The sequence below is a fragment of the Melanotaenia boesemani genome, chromosome 24 (assembly GCF_017639745.1).
Source record: "Melanotaenia boesemani isolate fMelBoe1 chromosome 24, fMelBoe1.pri, whole genome shotgun sequence".
Classification (NCBI taxonomy): domain Eukaryota; kingdom Metazoa; phylum Chordata; class Actinopteri; order Atheriniformes; family Melanotaeniidae; genus Melanotaenia; species Melanotaenia boesemani.
Window position 1 is genome coordinate 2,040,311 of NC_055705.1, and position 19,612 is coordinate 2,059,922.

The 19,612-nt window shown below is 42.0% G+C and overlaps 1 protein-coding gene across 1 annotated transcript in view; it reads right to left on the reverse strand.

Annotated features, from left to right (window-relative positions):
- The window catches only part of LOC121635925, a 117,499-nt gene that overhangs the window by 81,358 nt on the left and 16,529 nt on the right, over positions 1-19,612 (reverse strand). The window contains exons 7-13 of the mRNA XM_041979343.1: positions 17,306-17,384; positions 16,955-17,159; positions 15,051-16,824; positions 12,555-12,728; positions 12,230-12,253; positions 2,192-2,341; positions 1,737-1,910 (exon numbers count right to left, since the gene is read on the reverse strand). Coding sequence (XP_041835277.1) covers positions 1,737-1,910; positions 2,192-2,341; positions 12,230-12,253; positions 12,555-12,728; positions 15,051-16,824; positions 16,955-17,159; positions 17,306-17,384 — 2,580 coding nt within the window. The remainder of the gene's footprint in view (positions 1-1,736; positions 1,911-2,191; positions 2,342-12,229; positions 12,254-12,554; positions 12,729-15,050; positions 16,825-16,954; positions 17,160-17,305; positions 17,385-19,612) is intronic.

A 19,612-nucleotide genomic window follows, 5' to 3' on the forward strand; every position in this document is an offset into this window, starting at 1 on the left:
CCCCCCCCCCCCCCCCCCCCCCTCCTCCTCCTCCTACTACTACTACTGCTACTACCACCACTACTACTACTACTATTACTACTAATGCTACTACTACTCCTGCTGCTACTACCACCACTACTACTACTATTACTACTAATGCTACTACTCCTCCTCCTCCTACTACTACTACTGCTGCTACTACCACCACTACTACTACTATTACTACTAATGCTACTACTCCTCCTCCTCCTACTACTACTACTACTACTACTCCTATTACTAGTACTGCTACTACCACCACTACTACTACTACTACTACTACTCCTATTGCTATTACTGCTACATTACCACTACTACTCCTACTAATGCTATTACTACTCCTCCTCCTACTACTAGTACTGCTACTACCACCACTACTACTACTACTCCTACTAATGCTATTACTACTCCTCCTCCTCCTCCTAGTACTACTACTAGAGCTGCTACTACCACCACTACTACTACTATTACTACTAATGCTACTACTAAATCTCCTCCCCCTCCTGCTACTACTCCTACTACTAGTACTGCTACTACCACCAAACCAGCACCGTAGAATAATTCAGCATAATTCAGTCAAGATATGAACATCCCAAGTCCTGCAGATTTTCAGCGAGACCTCTGCATGCCAAAATCAAAGATCTTTTTCATAAACAGAATAAAAGGTTTCATAATTATAAACTGAATTGCGTGTTAATGAATCTTTGTGCTTTGCAGAATAATCAGTCCAGATTTGAACATCCTAAGTGGTAGTTTTTCAGCAGGAACTGGTCTAATGTGGTCTGGGTCCCTTTGCCCTTTTTGTAAATGACAGATCAGAAGCTAACTTGATCAACATCAGGCTGTCAGGTCTGTAAACACTTTGTCATGCACACTTAGTGGAGGTACATACGTTACAGCTACAGCTCTCTATCGTATCCACAGAGCCAGCAGAGTAGATCTAAACTGCAGCTGGATCTCAACCACACCTTTTACCAAGGTCCTGCTCAACTTCTGATTGGTTAGTTTGAGAGCAAAGCAGTGTTCCTCTTATACTATTGCTAGATTTTTCTTTCTTTGTTTTAAACCTGTCCTGTCCAGCATCATAGCAGGCAAGCACAGCTGGTTCCTCTTGATAATCTGATTCATTTATTTACTTATTTATTTAATGTTATTGTGCTTAATGTTATATGACATGACCAGAAAACAGAAAACAGAGCTGACAGTCATCAAGAATTCCTAATGATAACCAAATCAAGATATGTATCACAAGAACTAAAGTACCAGATACACATTCACAGAAAAAAAAAAAAATCTTAGTGTATAAACCTCTGGACACCTCGGTGACTGTCAGCATGCAGAGGACGAGGAATGAGGAGGGATCAGACACGAGGAGGGGTGAGTGAGATCGTGCAAATGTGACCACGCCTCTACGGAGGGCCTGCACCATGCCCAGGAGGACCAGGCCCGATGCTACAAATATTTCCTATTAACAGACCTTCTCTTGGGTAAACATCAGATGTCCAAGAGTCAGTAAATGCAGCATGTTGTGTACGCCATTATGTTGCTCTGCCTCATCTCTACCATGTTCTAGATCATAATGCAGAATTCATACAGCATCGTCTCACCAAGCGTCTCCACATGAGCACATGCTGATGATATCTGTCATAAAACCACCAGATGTTGACAAATGAAGTTTAACAGTTGATATTGATGAAGAAGATGAAAAGCCTGACCTGAGACTTTCTGTTTTACAGTGTGGACTCTCCAGTCCACCACACAGCTTCTTGACTCCTGTGTCCTGCAGGTCGTTGTTACTCAGGTCCAGTTCTCTCAGACTGGAGGACCAGGAGCTGAGAACTGAAGACAGAGCTTCACAGCTTCTCTCTGAGAGACCACACACACTCAGTCTGGGAAAGAGATCATGATAATAACAATTAATAATGTTTTTTTCAGTGACATAAATATTGCATGTACTAGTGAAAGCTTACCAGAGAGGACAACATTAAATCTGCAAACCAAATATACAACCAACAGATTTGTTGGTAGTCGTCAGGCTGAAAATATTACTTTTACTGCTACAGGACCATAACTTCCAGGCTTTAAATCACTCTGCAGAAGCATTCAAACTTAATTCTTTTCACCCTTGTTTATTTAATGGAACATAAAGCGAGACAGAACTTGATCTGACCTGAGAGTCTTCAGTTTACAGTGTGGACTCTCCAGTCCATCAGAAAGCTTCTTCACCCCTGTGTCCTGCAGGTCGTTGTTTCTCAGGTCCAGTTCTCTCAGACTGGAGGACCAGGAGCTGAGAACTGAAGACAGAGCTTCACAGCTTCTCACTGACAGCTCACACACACTCAGTCTGGGAAAGAAATAACAGTAATTAAAATAAAATATTAATAACAAGAAAAAGATTCCTGTAGCATTTTAATGCTTGACAGAAATAATCTTGTCTGTCTGTCTGTTAGTCTGTCCATCCATCCATCCATTCATCCATCCATCCATCCATCCATCCATCCATCCATCCATCCATCCATCCATCCATCCATCCATCCACAGACGTGGACAAAATTGTCGTTAATGAAAAAAAAACCTCACAATGTTCACAGAAATAACTTGAATCTGACAAATAATAAATAAAAATTCTATGAAATTTAACCAATGAAAGTCAGACGTTGCTTTTCAATCATGTTTCAACAGAATTATTTTAAATAATAAACTCATGAAACAGGCCTGGATAAAAATGATGGTACCCCTAGAAAAGACTGAAAATGATGTGACCAAAGGGACGTGTTAATCCAGGTGTGTCCACTAATTAGCATCACAGGTGTCTACAAGCTTGTAACCAGTCAGTGGGTCTATATATAGGCTACAGGTATAGTCACTGTGCTGTTTGGTGACATGGTGTTGTAATGGAAAATTTATACACATAGCCCTTAAACTCTATTATTTACACTTTGTATTATTAAAAACCTTGACTTTTGTTTTACTGAATAGGAGAACGACTTGTACCCAGATAATATTTAGTGAGCTCTCCTCTCTCATCACACCACTGATAACATTCTTTAGAAACTGTGTACCAGGCTGTGCAGGGTTTGCAGACAATGTACTGAAGATTTGCACCAACGACCTTGATGCCATCACGTCATGCGAGTCTATATCAACCAAGCCCATGTGTATCTCTGCGGACTCGCTCAGCCAAAGCTGTTTGACTGTGTGACTCCCATTGCTGATCAGCTCTTAATAAAAATACTTTGTTTGATTCTCACTTAGTGCGTGATCTTTGATAATAAAATTCCACAACAATCTTGGCGTCACGAACAGGATATCTTGAGTGACTGACCGGAGGACCAGAACCCTTGATTGCTCATCCTGAAGGATACTTCAGCCCCTGGGTCAGCCTTAACCGTCAGGGGACGGCGGAGGGACTCCGTTCAGACACCACTGATATCCAGAACGAAGTCTGCGTGTGGAGCAGCACCCAAGTCACACACGGTGAGAAGTTTTCATATCGGACTCCCATTTACCACCCTTTTCTCACTATCTTATGAAAATAGGGTAGGGTCCCACTATCTTAGGTCACTATTCTACTGCGGTAGGGTAGGGTTAGTCCGGCACTGAAGTAAAAACTTCGGTGGTAATAATAGGCGTTTTAGTCAATTTTTGTGCCTGAGTGTGGGCTACTCGAAGAAGAAAAATCCAACAGGAGACGTCCTAGTTGCATAATGGGAAACACAGCTGTGAAGGAGAAGGAGGGTGAATGGGACTCCCCAATATGTAACAAGGAAAAAAATAAATAAATAAATAAAAGGGTATTTCAGTCCCTTTAAGGATAGGGGTGCCAGTCCCCTACAAGTAACAGGGTTCCAGTCTCTGGAAAAGTGAGGTGCCAGTCCTCACCGCAGGAGGTTAGAGTCCTCTTGTGAGATTTTGGGGTTCGAGTCCCCTTTGATAGTGAGGTTAAAGTCCTCACCGCAGGAGGTTAGAGTCCTCTTGTGAGATTTTGGGGTTCGAGTCCCCTTTGATAGTGAGGTTAAAGTCGTCACCGCAGGAGGTTAGAGTCCTCTTGTGAGATTTTGGGGTTCGAGTCCCCTTTGATAGTGAGGTTAAAGTCGTCACCGCAGGAGGTTAGAGTCCTCTTGTGAGATTTTGGGGTTCGAGTCCCCTTTGATAGTGAGGTTAAAGTCCTCACCGCAGGAGGTTAGAGTCCTCTTGTGAGATTTTGGGGTTCGAGTCCCCTTTGATAGTGAGGTTAAAGTCGTCACCGCAGGAGGTTAGAGTCCTCTTGTGAGATTTTGGGGTTCGAGTCCCCTTTGATAGTAAGGTTAAAGTCCTCACCGCAGGAGGTTAGAGTCCTCTTGTGAGATTTTGGGGTTCGAGTCCCCTTTGATAGTGAGGTTAAAGTCCTCACCGCAGGAGGTTAGAGTCCTCTTGTGAGATTTTGGGGTTCGAGTCCCCTTTGATAGTGAGGTTAAAGTCCTCACCGCAGGAGGTTAGAGTCCTCTTGTGAGATTTTGGGGTTCGAGTCCCCTTTGATAGTGAGGTTAAAGTCCTCACCGCAGGAGGTTAGAGTCCTCTTGTGAGATTTTGGGGTTCGAGTCCCCTTTGATAGTGAGGTTAAAGTCCTCACCGCAGGAGGTTAGAGTCCTCTTGTGAGATTTTGGGGTTCGAGTCCCCTTTGATAGTGAGGTTAAAGTCCTCACCGCAGGAGGTTAGAGTCCTCTTGTGAGATTTTGGGGTTCGAGTCCCCTTTGATAGTGAGGTTAAAGTCGTCACCGCAGGAGGTTAGAGTCCTCTTGTGAGATTTTGGGGTTCGAGTCCCCTTTGATAGTGAGGTTAAAGTCGTCACCGCAGGAGGTTGGAGTCTTCCTGTGAGTAAAAAAGGGTTCGAGTCCCTTTCTAGTTTTGGGGTACTCCGTTGTATGTTTTATGTTTGTCTAATGTCTTATGAATAATAATTTATAAATATAAATATAAACATTAATATAAATGTATAATTACAACAATAATTGTAGGAAGAAAATATATATAAAAATTGTGTGAAGAGAACCTGAAAGTGTGGGATTAACCCTCAAGCTTACTCCGCTGTCCTATTCTAGAACCGGACAGCAGAGGCTCAGAAGGAGGTGATTTTGCATACAGCATTGTGATATTTTATATAATAAATAAAATAAGTGAATTACTGAAGCATAAAAGGAAAGAATAATGAAACCAAATAAGAAGATAGCAAAAACAAAGAAAAAAGGGTCAAAGCAAAGAGTGTGTGAGTGTGTGTGAGTGTGTGGCTGGAGATTCTCTCACATTCCGAAGCAGCAGAGAGAGAGGACACGTTGCTGGTAATAATGAAGCTCTGTCTAACAGTTAAAGTAGGATATGAGAAATCTCATGAAGAAATAAAATGGGTACTTTTAACAGTAAAAACTAAATTAGAAGGAGATGCTAAATTTACGCCTGGAAAAGATCCAGATAATGTAAAATGATCTGATCAGGCTGGGGAAATGTTTGCTCTGCTCCAGAATACTTAATACACACAAGGACACTTTCGGGTGTAAAAGCTGGTTGTCTGTTTGGAAAGAAAAATAGAACATTTTATCCATAAGTCTATCTGAAAAACTGTAGTTTTTGAGTCTCAGCTGACTTGTATTTGCATTATAAAATATTTTTATTAGAATCTCATTCTTTTCTTATGGACACCTTCATCACAATGCTTTAATTTTATTGCATTCTTTCTACTTAATTTGTGTGTTCTTTTAAACTTGTCAAACGTGAACAATTTTTACCTTAAAGGAAATGAGATCTGTTAAATCTGAACAACACTTTGCTTGCAATGAAGAATGCTTTTGCTTATACACATACATACATGGGAGAATTTATTTTTAGCACAATCAAATCTGAGAGAAAACATTTGCAACTTCCCTCAGACACAAACACACACACTGTGTAGGATAAATATTAACCCTATTTATTTCCTTTTTCTTCTTTTCCCCCTCCCTCCGTCTCTGTCGGAGACACCCTCTCTTGAAGCTCACAGGCTGCATACCTGACCCGACTCAGTTCTTCCGCCGGGATAAAAGTCAGCAGAGACCCACTGATATATATATATGTGTATATATATATGTATATATATATAAACTTTCTATCACCACCATATCCTACGAACTGACACTGATGCCCACCCCTACCAGCTCCACCTGATGCTCTATATGATTCAAGAAACAAAGACAGAAGAAACTCCAGCATTTACCACCAGAGTTCCTCTGCTTCGAGTTTCAAAGAGACTGAAACCAGATGTTTGATGGACGTGTAAACATCTGTTTTTGGATGGTAGAACACCATCCTCCACAACGCTCCTGATCATGCGTTTATTCAGAGGACAAACCAGGACAAGAGCTCTTCAACCAGCTCCGAGGTGGCGTGGCCGCTGGACTTTGAGGGGCGAACAGAGAGGTGGGTGCTGGGGGCCCGAGGTTGGAAAACCATCCGGTTCTACTGACCAGAGAGAGAACATCCATGTGGTGAGAAGGGTCATTGGCCATAAAAATCAAAAGGCGGTTTGCCACCTGACTGATCCACGGCAGAGCTGACTCAGGGATGGAAGCAGTCATGTGACCAGTTAACATAATGATGGTGAGATTGTTCTGATTTCATATCACAAATAATTAATGATTTGATTCAAAACCCTATATTTAAGTTAAACAGATCTACATCTTTTTATGGAAAGAAAGTGTTAAAGAGTAAACAGAAGAAAGCTTCACTTCTAGACATTTCACACACAAAAGACTAGTTCACAGCTGGAACAAGACACACACATGTACACACACATTTACATGAACAAACACACGCACGCTCACTGCAATGAAGTACCTGCTTGCTACTGACGACATGACAACATAACATGACATGAACTACTAACCCTGTCTTGTTTTGTTTTCATTATTTAGAAAGAACAGAACATGTTTAGCGAGCTGGTGGCAACAACCTTTCCTCAGTTATCCAACACTGATCGACTCATTGTTTTTAAAAGAGAAATGAGTAAAACCAGATGAAAATAATGTTTTATCTATTTGATCCCTTCAGAGACATCCTAATTGTTACTCACTGACACATGAATTTATATTTTCTCCAGATTACCGTCTAACCGTTGACCCAGGATCAGATAAGATGGTTTCTCTCTCATTCCTACAGCTGAAGCAGTGAGAGTGAGTAAAACCTTCCTGCCAGAGGTGGAAATGCTAACATACTGATCTGTATGTGCATTTCTGTAAATACCGAACGGCAGTTTCCCTGCTTGGTTCTCTGTGGTGATGCAAACTGCAAGTCCCCTGATTTCCTGACAACTTTAAGTGTGTGCGTGATTCACACCAAAACTGTTTGTGTGTCTCTGGGTCCTGACTTTTTAAATTTTTTTTAACAAATGGCTTAAGTTAAGGTTTTAATACTCTTGGTACTGTATCTATAATTTACATTGAACAAGAACTGAATCTGAAAGAGTTTTAAAGATACAAACTGAAGGCATACTAGATTTATTTTTCAGTCGAGCAAACTAAGAATCTGACATCTGTCTGAAAACAGATGAATCAATAAATAAATTGCTTAGAGGAAATTTCCTAAGACCTAAAGAAAATGCAGCTGTATAAATGAAATTTAAATTAAATTAAAGGAGCTCCTGTTTTAACTGTCATCACACCTAACTGTGTGCAATTACTTTTAGTAAAAGAAAGAAAACCTTAAACACTAAAAAACAACAAATGTTGAGGCAGATAAAATTACGTTTAGGTCATTGTTAGCTCTGCATTAAAACAAGAAAATGTACTATAAAATGACTATTGAGATACCAGAAGAAAATAAAACCTATTCCATATTGGTCTGATATCCATGGATATTTTAAACTGATTCTCTTATAAAAAATAATAATAATGAAAAAAGGGTTTTGTAAAAGACTAAAAGAGAAAAGCGCTGCTCGAGCAAATTTGGCTGATGCTGGACACATTAAAAGAAATTTAAATTGGGTTTACGTCCATACCATCTTGGAGTTGGAAGCATTAATAAACATCTCAAAAACAATTAATGTTTTCCAAACAATTTTAAAATGAACTTTAAGGATCCTCATGAATGCAGGAAAATTGACCTGCTCTGATTTGGCCTTTCTGCGCAGAACAAGTGACGTGACTTTGACAAAGTTTTCTGACTCTGACCTGAAGACAGACGACTGATGGACTGATATTAAATGAACTTTTCTTCCAGCAGGATTTTATCCAGGATTGCTTCCACAAAAGGCTGATTGCTGTGTTTTAGAATGTTGTTAATTCTGATGCCATTAACAGTTACACACATTTATTTTCATGAAAAGCAGGACTGATAATCTGTTTACAGGAGGAGGAGACGTCTACACTGAATCTCTTTTGTAAATTATGTGTATGTGCATTTTAAAATCAAACATGACTTTGACCCTAATGACATTTTGGGATTAACTCTTACAGGTGGAGAAAATTATCACCATGTACACATGTACTTGTGCTGATGAGGATTGTTTTCACAGGGGGATGCCAGAACAGGCAACTTCAGGATTCAAGCACACAAGAATTTTAATGTTTTATGAATAATTTTACTCTTTCCTGGGATAATATAAGATATTTCATACATAGGGTCCTTTTGTTGATAAATTATGTATTCCATTATGCAGCTGTTGATTATAGACATTAAAGTAAAGGCAACAGACAGAGAATAAGGGAGAAATATAATTCATGTTGAAGGAACAGGAGGAGGACCTTGATCTGAACGCAGTGCTCTATCCTTCCCCAGCAGGTTCCCACGGCAGCCCAGGTTTACAGCCTCCTTCATCTGAACCTCCTCCTTTTCACAAAGTTAGCTGCCAATTTCATCCTATAGCATTACTTAACTTTCTTTTTTTTACGATGGTCACAAATATCAGCAATATTGAGCCACGGGCCTTGCCATGTCTCAACAAGGGGGATGATGGATAAAATATCAAATAAATTCACTGCATATGGTTTCACAAATTATTCAAATAATTTTTGTGCAGCATGATACATGTAAGTAAAAATGAACAAAGTGCTGTTTTACCCCAGGAAATTATGCACTTAACCTTAGAGTGACAAACCTACTTCAAAGTATAACAATTAAATTGGCTCGTACAATAGACTGGACTATGATAATTAAGACCACACAAAAGGAGGACAGAGAGGACGGGGTGGATGGCAAAATAGCAAGAGAAAGACTGAAGAGGGAGAAAGGTGTTACACTTGTGGAAATTTAGGACACGGATTATGATATTGTCATGGTTCAGAGCAAACATGACTACAGGAAGTAATGAAGGACTGAGGAAAGTAGAAGAAGATTTTAAACTTAGAAGAGATCCTTTTTACAGCAAATAAGGACCCACAAATAACATTGTTGGTTTATCTTTGTTCGCTATGCTAATGGAGACCTGCAAAAGGAGAAACTAACGCAGTCACTCCAAATAACTGACCCCTTCAGAAGCTCTCACAGGTACACTGTGGTTAAGGAAGGCCTGCCATGCCCAGCATCGGGTCCTTCTGTTCCCTGGTTCCTGGGGACTGGGTCCTGGTCAGAGAGACGAGGAGGAAGCACATGCGGTCTAAAAGGTGGCTGGGTCCCTTCCAGGTCCTGTTGGTCACTCACACAGTGGTGAAGGTTGCTGAAAGGTCCACGTGGATCCACGCATCCCACTGTAGGAGGTTCCAAGATCCACCAACCCCAGCTCCACCAGCTGACCTCTCAACCACAGGGCAGAATAATCCCTGAGGTCAGCCCCGTGTGAGGTAGTCTACCCCCACGTGGCGACATGAAGGGCACCATCTTTCTCATCACACTCCTCTTCTGGTACCTGGATCCAACCGGTCCTCGCCCAACACAACGCACCCCAGCTCCGTCCCAACCCGCCAGACGACTGCAGGGGACAGAAGCACCCTTCTTAAGGAGGCACCGCCGAGACGACCACACCCTGATCATCATGACCACACCGATAATCTTTGGAGGCAGGTTGCAAACATGTCAGCTCAGACATTGACAAATGACAGCTGCTATGTTTGTGGACTGGTGCCACATGCCACCTTTTATTAGACAGTTTTCATTAATAGAACGTTCAATTTCCATGTTCATCATTATGTTCCAGAGGATTCCTCTCCCTACTATGATGTCGGTGATTTGGAGTTCTTTGAGTAAATTTTCTCTTTATGTGTGAATAATATGTTTCATTTTAATCAAAGGGGTGGATTGTAATGGAAAATTTATACACATAGCCCTTAAACTCTATTATTTACACTTTGTATTATTAAAAACCTTGACTTATGATTCACTGTGGAGGAGAACGACTTGTACCCAGATAATATTTAGTGAGCTCTCCTCTCTCATCACACCACTGATAACATTCTTTAGAAACTGTGTACCAGGCTGTGCAGGGTTTGCAGACAATGTACTGAAGATTTGCACCAACGACCTTGATGCTATCATGTCATGCGAGTCTATATGAACCAAGCCCATGTGTATCTCTGCGGACTCGCTCAGCCAAAGCTGTTTGACTGTGTGACTCCCATTGCTGATCAGCTCTTAATAAAAATACTTTGTTTGATTCTCACTTAGTGTGTGATCTTTGATAATAAAATTCCACAACAGTGTGTACCACACTCAACATGGACCAGAGGAAGCAAAGGAAAGAGTTGTCTCAGGAGATTAGAAAGAAAATTATAGACCAGCATGTTAAAGGTAAAGGCTATAAGACCATCTCCAAGCAGCTTGATGTTCCTGTGGCTACAGCTGCTCATATTATTCAGAAATGTAAGATCCATGGGACTGTAGCCAACCTCCCTGGACGTGGCCGCAGGAGGAAAACTGATGACAAACCAAAGAGACGGATAATACGAACGGTAACAAAAGAGCCCAGAAAAACTTTTAAAGAGATTAAAGGTGAACTTTAATGTCCGATCGCACCATCCGTCGTTGTTTGAGCCAAAGTGGACTTAATGGGAGACGACCAAGGAGGAACCATTGTTAAAAACAAACCATAAAAAAGACAAACTACATGCTGATAAACCACAAAGCTTCTGGGAGAATGTCCTATGGACAGATGAGACAGAAATGGAACTTTTTACCATCAGCTCTATGTTTCCAGACAGAAAAATGAAGCATATGAAGAAAAGAACACCGTCCCTACTGTGGAACATGGAGGAGGTTCTGTTATGTTCTGGCTGCTTTGCTGCATCTGGTACAGGGTGTCTTGAATCTGTGCAGGTACAATGAAATCTCAAGACTATCAAGGATTCTAGAGAGAAATGTGCTGCCAGTGTCAGAAAGCTTGGTCTCTGTTGCAGGTCATAGGTCTTACAACAAAGACCCAAAACACAGCTAAAAACACCAAGAATGGCTAAGAGGAAAACATGGACTATTCTAAAGTGGCTTCTATGAGCCCTGACCTAAATCCTATTGAGCATCTTTGGAAGGAGCTGAAACATGGCGTCTGGAAAAGACTCCTTCAAACCTGAGACAACTGGAGCAGTTTACTTATGAGGAGTGGATCAAAGTACCTGCTGAGAGGTGCAGACGTCTCACTGACAGTTACAGGAATCGATGGATTGCAGTGGTTTCCTCAAAAGGTTGTACAACTAAATATTACGTTAATATTTAAACTTAATTTTAACTGTTTCAAGAGTTTATTTTTTTAAATAATTCTGTTGAAGCATGGTTGAAAAGCAGTATCTGACTTTCACTGGTTAAATTTCATAGAATTTTTATTTATTTCTTTTGTCAGATTCAAATTATTTCTGTGGTTATTGTGAGTTTTTCTTTCATTAACCAAAGGGTACCAACAATTTTGTCCACGTCTGCCTGTCTGTCTGTCTGTCTGTCTGCCTGTCTATCCGTCTATCTATATCTAGTCATTATGATCTCCCAGACTTTGGCTCCAAAGGTTTTTCTCTAACTGCACCTCTTTAAGTTTTAGTTGAATACTCCTGCACCCCTACTGAAAAGCATTCACAGTTCATTGTTTTGTTTTTGTTTTTTTACCAGAACATACATTGTCAAACATGAATCTGACCTGAGAGTCCTCAGTTTACAATGTGGACTCCTTAGTCCACCAGAGAGCTTCTTTACTCCTGAGTCCTGCAGGTCGTTGTTACTCAGGTCCAGTTCTCTCAGACTGGAGGACTGGGAGCTGAGAACTGAAGACAGAGCTTCACAGCTTCTCTCTGAGAGACCACACACACTCAGTCTGGGTAGAAAACAACAAGAAAAATGGGAATAAGTATTTTTAAGGAATTTGAATGGACCTTTGTTAAAAACAGTACTTTTTTTTATTGACACAAAACTACCACATGTACTAGTGAAAGCTTACCAGAGAAGAGTTAGCAACATTAATGTGTTCATGTTAGTAGTCGTCAGGCTGACAACTCTAATTTTACCAGTACAGGATCATAACTTCCAGGTTTTAATTCACTCTGCAGAAGCATTCAAACTTTATATATCCCACGCTTATTTACCAGAACATAAAGTGTGACAGAACTTGACCTGACCTGAGACTTTCCAGTTTACCGCGTGGATTCTTCAGTCCACCACACAGCTTCTTCAACCCTGAATCCTGCAGGTCATTTTTACTCAGGTCCAGTTCCCTAAGCATGGAGGACTGGGAGCTGAGAACTGAGGACAGAGCTGCCCAGCTTCTCTCTGAGAGGTTACAGCCACTGAGCCTGAAAAGATCATTAAATCATTAGCATGAGAAAACTATCTGCAGAGAGCAAATGACATCCAGCTCTAGGGTTTGAAAACAATAAGCTGATATCATTTCATAAAATAGCAGGAGCAATATTCAAATCACCTTTATTTATATCTTTTATTTATACTTTGTAAAGCCTTCATTTTGCTAATCTGTTGTTTGTTGCTAGTCAAGATGAGAGCAGTAGATCCCAGACCTCTTTGAATCTAAATAGTGGACGCTTGTGCTGTTTACTCGTGTTTAGATCACTGATAACAGCCTCTGCTAGGAGTCCGAGGTGAGCTTCATTAAAGAGAAAGTACTGAAGGAGGTTGTTTCACATTATTAAGCAAGTCACAGTTTATAGAAAAATATACAATCTTTCTGCAAATGAAAACCATGAAATAATGCAAAGCCTTTTAAAAGGAATTAAACATTGGCTATTTCTCTTAAAACTTAAATACCGTTCCAAACAGAGCAACAGAGAGTTTGTTCTGATAACAGCTTATCAAGTAAAGTCTCCATCAGACAAACTAATCATACCAAGACAGCCACCGATAAGCAGTAAGAAGATATTAGAAGCTGATGGTGTCTCTGGAATCCTAAGAGCCTCTCCAAGCAAGACACTCCAGAAGCTGCAGCTGTGCATACAGCTGTAACTGGACCTCCCTACCAATGCTCACAAAGAGGAAAATTTGCAATGGGCTCAGACATACATGAAGACACATCTTCAAGCAGTCTGATTCACTGATGAATGCCGTGCTGCACTGGATAGTCAAGATGGATGGCTGCCTTGTCCCAGAAAGGCTGCCCTCACAGCAAGGAGGTAGTGCAGTGAAGTTTTGGGCTGGAATGGGGGATGAGAATGTATGCACCTTTAGGGAGCCTGACGGTGTCAATGGCAGTTTCTAACTGACCTTTTCCTGTCATGGTTTTAAAAGGAAGAAGCGTTCCCTGTGCAGTAAAGACAACGCTCCATCTCAAGCTGCAGAAAAACCAGCAGAATCTTTGGTTGCTATGGGTGCGAAGCAGGTTGGGCGATTAATCAATTTTCAGATCGGATTTTCAGCGATCATAAAAATGAAATGATCCGATTTTTTGCTCCTTCTCAGTTTACTCTTGTGCTGTTTTCAGTTGCAAATCGAGCACCACTGGCATGGCAGCGCTCTGCTGCAGACTCCTCCCACAGCCCCACCCGCTTTGGTTTTATTTAACACAAGTTGCCAACACCTCTCAGGTTAGACTGAAGAGTCACGACTAAATAATCCAGCAGCTCCCAGAGACACAAAGAGACAACAAACGCTATAAACATACAATTTTTTTTTCTTGTCAAGGATCAGTGCTCAGTGAACAACCCAGGACTTAATAAACTCATCGACACCTCATCACCATGTTAGTCGGGTCTCTCTCTGACCTGTATGATGAGGCTGGTGAGGGTGTTGTGAAGGACGAGGCTACAGTCCAAAGTTTCACCACCGCTACAGACCTGTGGTCAAGCCGCATCATAGAGCCGTATATACATGTCACACTACATTTCATTGATGCGGATTTCAAAGTGAAAACTAAATGTCTCCAGACTCATTTCTTTCCAGATCACAGTGGGCAGAACATAGCTGCTGGTCTGAGACAAACAAGAGCTACTGGGTCCTGAAAGAAAGAAACTAGACTGGATTACCACAGACAAGCTTCAAATATTACGCTGGCTCTCTCTCACCAGTCCATTGCAGGGCCAACACATAGGGACAAACAACCATTCACACACTCACCCACTACTGGGGAGAATTTAGAGCGACCAGTTAGCATAACACCATGTCTTTGGACGATGGGATGAAGCTGGAGAACCCACATACATGGGGAGGACACACAAACTCCACACAGAGAGGCCACCGCCCCCAGGTTCAAACCTTCCCCAGCCGAGGCTCAAACCAGTGACCTTCTTACTGTGAGGCCGCGGTGCTAACCGAGTGGTGAGTGGTGTTTTCTGTTCTTTGAGACATCTTGGCTGTTTTTTTTATCATTGGTGAATTTGTTCTATAAAATCCAGATTGTTGTATAACTTATCCTAAATTTTGATTATTAAAATTGCATATTCACTGTCCTTCACATTACATTAATTATTTAGGTGGAATATATATAAAAGAGCATATGAAGAATTGTTACAAACACAGTATAACGCCCCAAACTTTTCTATATCACAGAAATGTGTTTTTCCACCGTTATCTGATCTAGGAACATTTGTGATGGCATTTCTTTAAAACTACAAAACATAAAGCAAAAGAAATAATGAGGAGCCTTTACAAATAAATGAGTAACTTACAGAGCTTTGTTGGAGGCTTTGACCACTGGCAGCAGCCTCAGAAGAGCCTCCTCTGAAGCAGAGTATTTCTTCAGGTCAAACACATCCAGATCTTGTTCTGATGACAGTAAGATGAAGGCCAGAGCCGACCACTGAGCAGGAGACAGGTTCTCTGTGGAGAGACTTCCTGATCTCAGGAACTGATGGATCTCCTCCACTAGAGAACGATCATTCAGTTCATTCAGACAGTGGAACAGATTGATGCTTCTCTCTGCAGACACATTCTCACTGATCTTCTTCTTGATGTACTGAACTGTTTCCTGATTGGTCTGTGAACTACTTCCTGTCTGTGTCATCAGACCTCGTAGGAGTCTCTGATTGGTCTGCAGTGAAAGACCCAGGAGGAAGCGGAGGAACAAGTCCAGGTGTCCATTTGGACTCTGTAAGGCCTTGTCCACAGCTCTCTGATGGAGATGTTTTACATTTCTTCTTTGTTTCTCTTCTTCCATCACATTGACTCTAGACTTGATGAAGGTCAGACGGACATGAAGAGCAGCCAGAAACTCATGAACACTCAGATGGATGAAGCTGAACACCTTCTCCTGGTACAGTCCTCTCTCCTCTTTAAAGATCTGTGTGAACACTCCTGAGTAAACTGAGGCTGCTGTGATATCGATGCCACATTCTGTCAGGTCTGATTCATAGAAGATCAGGTTTCCTTTCTGCAGCTGATCAAAAGCCAGTTTTCCCAGATCTTCAATCATCTTCCTGGTCTCTGGACTCCAGTGTGGATCTGTCTCAGCTCCTCCATCATACTTGACCTTCTTGACTTTGGTCTGGACCACCAGGAAGTGGATGTACATCTCAGTCAGGGTCTTGGGCAGCTCTCCTCCCTCTCTGGTTTCCAGAACATCCTCCAGAACTGTAGCAGTGATCCAGCAGAAGACTGGGATGTGGCACATGATGTGGAGGCTTCGTGATCTCTTCATGTGGGAGATGATCCTGCTGGCCTTCTCCTCATCTCTGAACCTCTTCCTGAAGTACTCCTCCTTCTGAGGGTCAGTAAACCCTCTGATCTCTGTTGTCATGTCAACACAGTCAGGAGGGATCTGATTGGCTGCTGCAGGTCGTGTGGTTATCCAGATGCGAGCAGAGGGAAGCAGGTTCCCCGTGATGAGGTTAGTCAGCAGCACATCCACTGAGGTGGACTTCTTAGGGTCGGTTAGAACTTTAGTTTTATGGAAGTCCAGAGGAAATCGACTCTCATCCAGACTGTGCAAGATGAAGACAACCTGGAACTCTTCAAAGCTGCAGATTCCTGCTTCTTTGGTTTCAGTAAAGAAGTGATGAACAAGTTCCACCAAGCTGAACTTTCTCTCTTTCAGCACATTCAGCTCTCTGAAAGTCAGTGGAAACAAGAACTGGATGTCCTGGTGGGCTTTGTCTTCAGCCCAGTCCAGAGTGAACTTCTGTGTTAAGACAGTTTTCCCAATGCCAGCCACTCCCTTTGTCATCACTGTTCTGATTGGTTCATCTCTTCCAGGTGGGACTTTAAAGATGTCTTTGTGCGTAATGGTTGTTTCTGGTCTGTCTGATTTCCTGAATGCAGCTTCAATCTGTCTGACCTCATGTTCATCATTGACCTCTGCAGTCCCTCCCTCTGTGATGTAGAGCTCTGTGTAGATCTGGTTCAGAAGGGTTGGGTTTCCTGCTTTAGCGATTCCCTCAAACACACACTGGAACTTCTTCTTCAGACCACATTTTAGTTTACGTTGACAAACTCTAGCGAGAAATTCTGAACGAAAATAACAAATAACATCAGTAAGTGAACATTTCAGGCTTCTGAAGAATGAAGATCTGATTATAAAGACATTGTAAAGACATCAATTATCCAGCAGCTTTAATCTTTAGAGAAATCCTCTTACTGCTCTGCAGACGCTCAGCCAGCTCATCCTGCTTCATCCTCCTCAGGAAGTCCACTGAGATCTTCACAAAGGCCTCTCTGTTGCTCTTCATCTGCTCCTCATCCTCACCCTCCAACACTGAGCATTCTGGGTAAACTGGACTCAGAAACTTCTGGATCTTCTTCAACTCGTTCTTCACAAAAGTGATGATGTTGTCCTCCAGCAGCTGGAAGAGAAACATTATGAAGGACACAATCAGATGGAGTCAAACATCAGATCCATGTTGGACACACTGACCATCCACTGGTCTACAAAGGTCAGCATGGAGATGATGTGAAGAGATGGAAAAGTAGTTGTTGTACATGTACAGACCATAAATATGAAGTCCAGCTGTGTTTGATGCTGCTGGGCAGACTGACCAGTGGGACGCTCCGAGCTCTGCTGGTCCTCTCTGTGGAGGAATCAGGGAGAATCAGCTGATATTCTGTGTGTCCACACAGAGACAAACACAAGGTAAAGGTCCATGAAGGGATATGTGGATGTGAGCAGCAAATCTGAAGACTGCCTGTAGCGAGAAAGGTTTAATGACAATCACCTCAGTTTGGATGAGTCTCGAGAGTTCTCACCAAACCTTCATAAAGTTTTCCTTCTTCCTGATGTGCCCAGGAGCAAAGCAGCCAGAAGGCAGTTTCCAGCAACACCGGTCACTCTTCCCTGGTTTGACCAGCTCCTCTCTGATAGTGACTCAGGTGCCTCTTAAGTTGACGCTCAAATGAGGGTGAGGTTGCCGCGGTTACAACTAGAAGCCCAGAAAAAGGCCCATCAACGACAGATACAGCTAGCAATCCGAAAAATGGAGATTGAAGCTGATAAGGTAGCACGCCTGCACCTTGTGGAGCTGGAGGCTCAAGCCAATTCCACCCCGAAGCAGAACTCTGGTCGAACGGTAGGATCAATGGCCCAGGGATTGTTGGTCCCTCCTCATTTAATGCAGACTTTCTGGGAAAGCTCAAGAGGTGGTGGCGGCACTCCATCCTCTTTTGGACAGCAGATGTTATGACACTGTGAAGGCCATGGTACTAAAAGCATATGAGCTGGTGATTAAGGCCTATAGGCAAAAATCTGAAACATATAAGGAGCAATCCCAAACTTTTGTGGAAATTGCTTGAGAGAAGAGTAATTTATTTGATCGATGGTGTTCTTCTTGTGGGGTAAACTCTCTTGAGTCGCTAAGGGAATTGTTATGTTTGAGGAATTTAAGAAACAACTCTGGTGGTTCATTTAAATGAACAGCACTGATTTGGAGGTAGCAGCTGTCATAGCTGACGAATATGTCTTAATGCACAAAACAGTATTTCAGTCCATGATGAAACCCGTTACTGAGGTAACAAGGACTGTGAAACCTACATCTGATATAGAAATAACTTGTTTTTACTGTCACAAACTGGGGCATTTAATTGCTCAGTGTGTAAAACTGAAAAGGAAAACCCTAGTCTTTTCTTCGAGACAACAGGAAGTTGGGTTTGTGCACGGTGCAGGTAAGGCAGAACAGGAAGAATGCATCCTTGTTTTCAACCATTTGTGATGGATGGATCTGTCTCAGTTTCTGACGGCCAATATGAGAAAAAGCCAGTAAAAGTACTGCGTGACACAGGAGTTTCTCAGTCTCTCATTTTAACAGATGCGCTACCCTTTTCAGAGAAAATTTATGAGGGGTACAGCGTCATTCTGAAGGGAGTTGAGATGGGTTATGTTCCTAGGCCAGTTCATTATGTTAATTTAAAAACTGATCTGGTATTTGTTGTATTCCCGATGGCTATATGTACTGCTTTGCCCATTAATCATGTCTCTGTCCTTCTAGGAAATGATATTGCGGGAGGCAGCGATCCCTGGCTTAGAAGTCCTAGACAGCCCAATGAGGAATGATGTAACAGAAGCGTGTGTTCATTTTTTTCAGAGGGAGAGGACAGAATGCAGCCCGGAAAAGTGGCTGGGGGACTGGAATCCGCTGGCGTAAAAGCTCAGAAAGCTCTGCTTCCCCCTTCCGACTCCTTGCTGTTAGTTTCCCGTAAGCAACTGAGTGAGGCGCAGGAATCTGATCCCACGCTGCACAGATTCTTTAAGGAGGTGGTGAGTGATGGTCAGCTGATCACAGCAAACATTGATTTTTCATGCAGAATGGTGTATTGATGCAACGTTGGTGTCCGGTTAGAATTCCTGATGTTGACAGGAATGTAGAAACACAAATAGTAGTACCGGCTCGTTTTCGCTCTCACGTACTGCATTTAGCCCATGATTATTGTTGGTCAGGTCATTTGAGAGTAAATAAGACTTATCGGTGTGTTTTAAAACATTTCTTTTGGCCTGAATTGAAATCGGATGTGGTTAAACACATCCAAAGCTGTCATATTTGTCAAATTGTAGAGAAACCAAACCAGAAGGTTACGAAGGTACCCTTGCATCCGATTCCCAGTATGTCGGAACCACTTCAACAGTTGACATTTGACTGTGTGGGTCCCCTATCTAGAACTAGGTCCAGAAATGTCTTTATGTTGACACTAACAACGCGTGACCCGGAAGCAATTTTGTTGTGCTGGATAACAGCTTGTTATCCATAGTGACGAAAGCTTTGCTAAAGTACCTCTGATAATTCAGACGGGTCAAGGTAGTAACTTTATG